Source organism: Syngnathoides biaculeatus, chromosome 14, assembly GCF_019802595.1.
Source record: "Syngnathoides biaculeatus isolate LvHL_M chromosome 14, ASM1980259v1, whole genome shotgun sequence".
Lineage (NCBI taxonomy): Eukaryota > Metazoa > Chordata > Actinopteri > Syngnathiformes > Syngnathidae > Syngnathoides > Syngnathoides biaculeatus.
Window position 1 is genome coordinate 27,141,014 of NC_084653.1, and position 7,558 is coordinate 27,148,571.

General features: G+C 40.7%; 1 protein-coding gene across 5 annotated transcripts in view; it reads left to right on the forward strand.

Moving 5' to 3' along the window:
* klf12b (Kruppel like factor 12b) overlaps positions 1-7,557 on the forward strand; it is a 69,381-nt gene extending 61,824 nt beyond the window's left edge. For 4 of the 5 annotated variants that reach the window (XM_061841670.1, XM_061841671.1, XM_061841673.1 and 1 more), the window contains one exon: positions 973-7,556. In XM_061841670.1, coding sequence (XP_061697654.1) covers positions 973-1,154 — 182 coding nt within the window. In that variant the 3' untranslated portion in view covers positions 1,155-7,556. Of the gene's footprint in view, positions 1-972 lie in introns of all 5 variants that reach the window. The other variant, XM_061841675.1, reaches the window with a different exon arrangement.
* The last annotated feature ends 1 nt before the right edge of the window (position 7,558 follows it).

Here is a 7,558-nt window from a genome sequence, read left to right on the forward strand (position 1 = left end):
CCCAGAGTCGAGCCGTCCTGCTTTAGGGGGGCGTTCACAGACGCCGCAGTACCGAGCAACACAGTCGAGCCGGTGCGCTTTATGTGCGCACTCGGCTGGGTTCTTCAGTGCCGCCCCCGTCCGCAAAGCCCGGCGAGCAGCCTTCGCAGACGCGGCGACCGCCGAACGCGGCGCCTCGGCCGGTGTGGCTGGTCTTCGGCGCCGCGGTGCCGTATAATGGAGCCGAGCCCGTGCTGCTTTTAGGGGGATGTTCAAAGCCGCCGCAGTACTTGCTGAACACCGTCGAGCCGGGACGCATTACTGCCTACCTGTTATTTGCAGCCGTGCAATCCATTTTTCACAACGAACCGGTGAAGGCTAATTCCATTCTCCCGAGTGTTCGAGCAATGTCCAGCAATGAAACGAGCCGGCATTTTGGCTAACACGAAGGAAAATCAAGCTACCGTCCCGGAGATAAAACTCATGGAAACAAACGAGTCCACTTGGGGGCGCCGCTGTCCTTCACGTCGCTTCCTGCTTCTTCTCGAAAACGAAACCCTCGAGAGGATTTTCACGGCGGGAGTTACAAAAAGCCACATACGTCAAAATCATGTTTTGTGGCGTTTTTTTTTTTTTTTTAATTATTAATAACATACTAAAAAAAAAAAAAAATCATCCATTTCATGACACTTGACCTTGAAATGATGAAGAAATTTGGCTGTTTTTGAGACAAGGCTAGAGAGAATCCCCTTCGATGGTTTTGACAAGTCCAGAGGGGGAGAGCGTGTGAGATTATTGCTTCGGAGGGTGATGGGCTGCCAGGCAAAAGATGGATGTTGTGAGGGAACGTGCAGGAAAAGATGACAATGAAAAATAGTTTTGTTCCCCTTATTCAGGCTGCGTCGGAGTGTCCAAATATCAGAAAGTTGAGAAAACTCTGCAAACGCTGACATGAACTGTTGTTGTTGTTTTTGTTTTTTTTTAATTTATTAGGAGAAAAGCCTTACAAATGCACCTGGGACGGCTGCACGTGGAAGTTCGCCCGCTCCGACGAACTGACCCGCCACTACCGGAAGCACACCGGCGTCAAGCCCTTCAAGTGCGCGGACTGCGACCGCAGCTTCTCCCGCTCGGACCACTTAGCCCTGCACCGGCGCCGGCACATGCTGGTGTGAGAAAAGCCAGGAAACGGAAATCGGCCGGAAAGGAAGGGAAAGGGGGGGGGGGGGGGGGATCTCCCCGGGAAATGTTCTTCAGCTGGCCTGGACGCGCGCGGGGGAAAGAAAGAAAGAAAGAAAGAAAACAGGGTCGATCGGGGATCCCCTCGGAAGGGACAAAGCGGTCAGGATCTTTTTCAGCACTGTTTGGAAGTTTGGAACGCAAACTTTTTCATCAGACGTGGGGAGAAAATGCAGTTGTTGTTGTTTTTTTTTTTGTCTTTATAATGTGAAAGAGACCCCAGGACTACGGATTTTTTCTTAGTCACCCCCCCCCACCCCACACACACACACTGTTATTTTTAACGTAATTTTTTTTTTTTAATGATGCTGGCTCTTTCGAAGCAAATCCGGATTGGCAGCAGAGGGCGCCACCCGACCGCGGCTGACTTCCTCTGGACTCGGAAGGTGCCCCCACCCCCCCTCCCGCAAGCTCAGCGACTCAAAAGCCATCTTCTTGGGGTGCGCGTCATTTCTAGCAGATACATAAATCTGTTGGATTTTTGTGCTGTGATGAAGCAATCAGATCAAGTGCAATCTTAACGGTTACAACGACACACACGAGCGAGAGGGACGTCTTTCTTTTTCCTCGCAGTCCTCCGAGGGCCATACAGAAAGAATCCTAATGGACATGTGTTTATTATTATTGTTATTATTATGTATTATGAGCCTTTGTGGGTTAATTGTTTTCTGGGGGTCTTTTTTCTCCCCCCCCCCCCTTGCTTTAAACATTTCAACAACTTTGCAACAATCACCTAAAAGGACTCTTCGCTTTCCTCACTTCTTCTCCCAGCCGGGTTTGAATTATTGTTGTTTTTTTTTTTTTAATTTTTGATTTTTTTTTTTTTTTTTTTTGCACAGCAGCACTTGATTTCAAAACGGCCGAAGTGTTACAAAAGATGGCGGCAAGCGCACACGCAAACACACACAGAAGAGCAATATGTTGTGAACGGAGCTTGTCCCGCTGATTGATGTCAAAAAAAAAAATAATAATAATGATCATAATAATGTTGCTCAAAATTCTGCTGCGTCGAATGTCGTCAACTTCGAAAAACTTTTGTCTGGATTGTAATGGAAAGCGCATCGAGTTGACATTTTGTTACTGAGTCACTGATTTGCATCCACGATATGGACAAAAGCGTCGGGGAGTTTTTTTTTTTTTATCGCACAAAATCCTCAATGAGTTTTTAATTTTTTTTTTTTTTTTTTTTAATACAGCGGAAACTTGAATTTCTCCCCGTAGGAAAAGGTGGAATCGAGTTCGTCTGTCTCGGGGTCAAACCGTCACCCTCGGAAAAGCTCCTTTAACCGATGTGGACTTAGTCGACTTGACCCGGTAGGTTTCGAACTTGAGGGTGGGGGTGGGGGGGGCCGACTTATGTCAAAACATTTCATTATTAGGTTATGTTTTTGTTTATTTGCAAGGGGTGGGGTGGGGGTGCAAATATCTCCCAAAAAATGGGGGAATGCCCACAAAAGTATGCGTACCACTGACTTCATCCAACTGCGAATCGCATCCAGATCACATTGCAGTTAAGGAACCAACAATATTATACAAAAACATAATCCCATCAATCAAGCTCATCTGGACTCAATATTTACATTTATCGAATGGGTGGAACAGTGGATCAGCTGGAAAGCGTTGGCCTTTAGTTCTGAGGTCGTGGGTTCGATCCCAGCCCCACCTGTGTGAAGTTTGCCTGTTCTCCACGTGCCTGTGTGGGTTTTCTCCGGGTTGGCTCTCCGGTTTCCTCCCACATCCCCCCAAAAACTTCCAACATTAATAGGACACTAAATTGCCCCGAGGTGGGATTGTGAGTGCGGCTGTTGTCTGTCCCCATGTGACCTGCGATTGATTGGCTGGCGACCAGTTCAGGGTGTTGCCCGTTGACAGCTGGGATAGGCTCCGGCACTCACCGCGGCCCTTGTGAGGATGAGTGGCAAAGAAAATGGATGGATGGAAAAGCATCATCGCCACCAGAGATGCTGATTTAGTGCACCGGTGTCAAACTCAAGGCCCGGGGGCCAAATACGGCCCACCACATGATTTTATGTGGCCCGCGAAGCCAAATCGAGAGTCGATTTCCATGATTCTAGTAAAAATCTGGACCAAAATTTCAAATTGTCATATATTATAAATGATAAAGTTGAGATAATACAAGCATTTTTATGTTACCAAACGTGAATAGTTGGGAAAACACGTCACCCGTGTTTTCTGACTCCAAAACTAGTTCATAATTTGATGACGTGAATATGATGAGATGATTAAATATTCTGACCAACCAATCAGAGGGCGGAAAAATGCTGATGTCAGCGAGGGATTGGGAAAAATGTATTCTGGCGGAACAAATATTGGAATTCAGACAAAGCGGCGACTCTCCCTCGCAACTTTGTACAACACAAGTTGATGAAGATGAAAAGATTTGGTCAAAATGTAAAATATGTCAAGCGGAAGATCAACATGAGCAAACTTTTTTTTTTTTAAGGGGTAAAACTTGAGTATAATATAAAAGGTAAATAACGACGACATTTGTGGGGTGTCAGCAGTCGACGTTTGTCTCAAATGTTCTCACCTTCCTTTCGTTTGGCGCGCGAGAACATGTCCAAAGCCAAAGAAAAAGCCAAACGTACGCGTGGAGGCAAACTTGCCAAACGCGCTCGCGACATTTCAGCAAATGTCAGGTCAAAAATGATTTTTTTTTCCTCAACATTTTCTTCAAACTATGACATAAGTCATCGTTTCCGCTGTAATAATCGATCTGCTTGCCCCCCCGATTCTTTTGTCCATAGACAACATGCAGAAAAATCCCCACAACTTGAAGAAATAGAAATCTATTTTTACCCCCTGCGAGATTTCAACACCGTCGTGGCCGAATATGAATTTTGTGCTATTCTTTGATAGCCGAATGCATTTATTGGAGCCAAGCCAGTAAAAGGAACCCGTGACCTTTTATTTGATGTATAAAAAGCAGCACCTTGAAAAAAACAAAAGCTCCACACCCATAAACGCCCGCCCTCCGATACATATTTTACCCTCCCCCCTGTGTGTAAATTGTATGTTCTTTATTTATGTACTGTATATAATTTGTGCACATATCATGATGTGTTCTGTTAGTGATTAGAGTATCAGCACCTTGTTTGTATATTGTTCTTAGAGTACTTTTTTTTTTCTGTCAAATGATTTTTATGGAAGATGTCAATTTACAAACAAAATAATCATCGTCATATTGCATTATCCATATTTCACTTTATGATTGAGGGTCACTTCAACTTGCTTCTTACTTTTTTTGTGTACAAAAAAAAATGTTGTAATATATGTGATGACGTGTATATATTTACAGTATATATATATATATATATATATATATATATATATATATTATATATACGTTTGATAAAGAGGGCTCTTTGATTGGAGGTGCAGGATTTCTCCATTTGTCTTTTTTGGAAATTAATTTTTCTCTTCAATTTGGTTGGTCACTCAAAACAAAAACAAAAAAAATGTTGATTTCTCAGATGTTCCACATAATTGCTTTTTTCTTATTTCGGCGCAAAATGACCACCCAAATATTTTTGTCAAAGCGGTCCACATAATTTCATTTTTGCTAGTTTGACAAAAATATGATTCACAATGTTTTAATATTTCAGCATGTTCCATAATTAAGTTCATCCAACAGCTTAAATATTTTTTTGTCTTTCAACAATTGCAATATTACAAATAATAAGTGATCCTGCAAAATTTTTATTTGTCCAGTTTTCAAGATTTTTTTTTTTGAAAAATGTTAAATGAACCCCCCCATAAGTAAAAAAAAAAACATTATTATTATTATTTTTTAAACTTGTCAATTATTTTATTAGTTTAACACAAAACAACTAAGTTGCTTTAGCATATCGAATAACTCAACCACACAATTTTGTTTTCTCATTTAAATACAAAAAAATTATTTTTGTGCGGGGGCGTGTGTCATAATTTTATCAGGGGGGACACAAAAAGACTATAATTAAAATTATCTGGTGCAAATTGACGTAACATAAGTAAATTAATACTGATAAAAGGTTTCTGTTGAAATAGCTGAAATTGTGTGGTTGATGTAAAAAAAAGTTGTATTATTTTCAATGGAATGGAAGTATTAAATGAACTTATTGATTGTACACACCGATGCACATAACACAATTGCCAATCAATATTTGTTTTATTATAGCATTTTTTTGAGGGAAAAAAAAAAAGTCATCCTTAAGCAGACAGCGTGTATTGTTGTATTTTTTTCTTCAGTATCTTTTTCGAGCATAATTTTGCAACGGTAACCAGGGTCAAAGTTATGCAATAATAACAATACGACTAATAAGAAGGTTCATGACTAGTGCCTCGTGTCACATGACCGCTCCGTCCAGCATTTTCATTGGACAGAATTCCTTTTTGCGCGATCAAGCAACTATTGATAGAGCAAAAAAAAAAAAAAAAACAACATATTTATATACAGTATATCCATAAAAAGCACAGACAACGATATGCAAGTTGGACAGCTGATTTTCGGCTGAATTTATTACGCCGTTTGTCACGCCCACTTGCCAAAATCACACATGCACATTTTCTTACAAAAAATAAAAATTATTATTCAACAACAGAATTTATTTCCCGGTTTCTGGAAAAAAAAAAGTAACAGGGAATCCCACTCAGTGTAGATTTTTTTTTTTCTTAAATGATTATTATTAATATTATTATTATTATTGGAGAGACTATCAGTTGTATATCTGCTTTCCTTTTCGATGTACATTTTTGATTTTGTGGTTGGGAATAATCGTGAAGCCGGCGGCCGTGTTTCAATTTGCAGGTATTTCGTACAGTAAATGCTCGTTCTCGTATTTATGTAAAGTGCGTGTGGTGTAAATATCTTTCAGTCGTCTTTATTTGCCATCTTTAGGGGAGGACGAAAAAAAAAAAACACTTCAAAAGGGAGATTTTGCTCACACGATAACGACACAAATGTACTTTTTTGGGGGGGTGGGTTTTTTTTCTTTTTTTTTTTAAAAACGGTGCCCATTTTTGTGTTATTCTTTATTATTTTTTTTTTGTTTTGCTGTCCCCCCCCCCCGAATCTGTGCTTCGTCTTCTCCTCCGACTTTTTCTGTATTTCTTTTCTCGTATGGCTGGCGCTGTGAAATCGAAATAAGTTCACACATATAAATGTATATTAATATGAATGAAGGCATGAAGGTTAATAAAATTGCATTTTATATGTAATATGTTTGTTATTTCCTATATTATATTATTATTATTATTCCTATTCAATATTCCCCTAAATTTTTCTAAATGTGTCCCAAGAGCTGTAAAGAAATGATATTGTATAATTCTGGATTTGATCTAAATTTCGGGGGGAATATTTGTGGGGATGATTTTTGACAAACTTCTTCCGGAGAGTAAATATCTTAAAAGATATATAATTCCAGAGATGTGTACAGTACAGTATATTTCCAACGTGACCAAAATGCTAAAGAAGGACAAATGCCATTTTGAAAAACTTGAAAAACTAAATCGATAATCATGAAAATGTGCGCCTTAATTTCACGTTTTAACCAAAATGAACATATATTTAAGTCCACCTGAGGGTTTTTACTTTTATTTTTTTTCCTAATTGATGCCTCTAAAGTCATACAATATCATAATGTAAAATGTACGGTCAGCACGGTGGATCAGCTGGTTAAAGCGTTGGCCTCACAGTTCTGAGGACGCGGGTTCGATCCCGGCCCCGCCCGGGTGGCGTTTGGATGTTCTCCCCGTGCCTGGGTGGCTTTTCTCCGCTTTCCTCCCACATTCCCAAAAACATGCAACACTCTAAATTGCCCATAGGTGCGATCGTGAATGTGACCGTTTGTCTCGATGTGCCCTGCGATTGGTTGGCGACCAGTTCAGGGTGTACCTGTACGTTGACAGCCGGGATAGGCTCCAGCACTCCCTGCGACTCTCGTGAGGATAAGCGGCAAAGAAAATGGATGGATGGAAAATGTCCAAAAAACCAAGCAGGCAGGAGTGGCGGCTTTCGACGCAAAAAGTAGGCGATAAAAGGACCCCCTCCCGCTGGGGGACGCCTTTGTTTGGTGTTTATTAATTCATTTTGAAAAATAAATATAGAGGGGAAAAAAAGCACTTTGAAAAGGAGCTCGACGACACCAAAAGCGTTTGGCAGATGTTCACGCCGCCAGGTGCTAAGTAGAGGAAAACACACTTTGAAATTGCTTTTTGAAGACAAATCAAGGAAATGATACTTTCATCTTGTTTGGAGCTTGCTTGCCCGAAAAAAAAAAAAAACAAAAAACAAAACATACTTATGATCTTTGGGAAATGATTTGCTACCCCCAAAAAA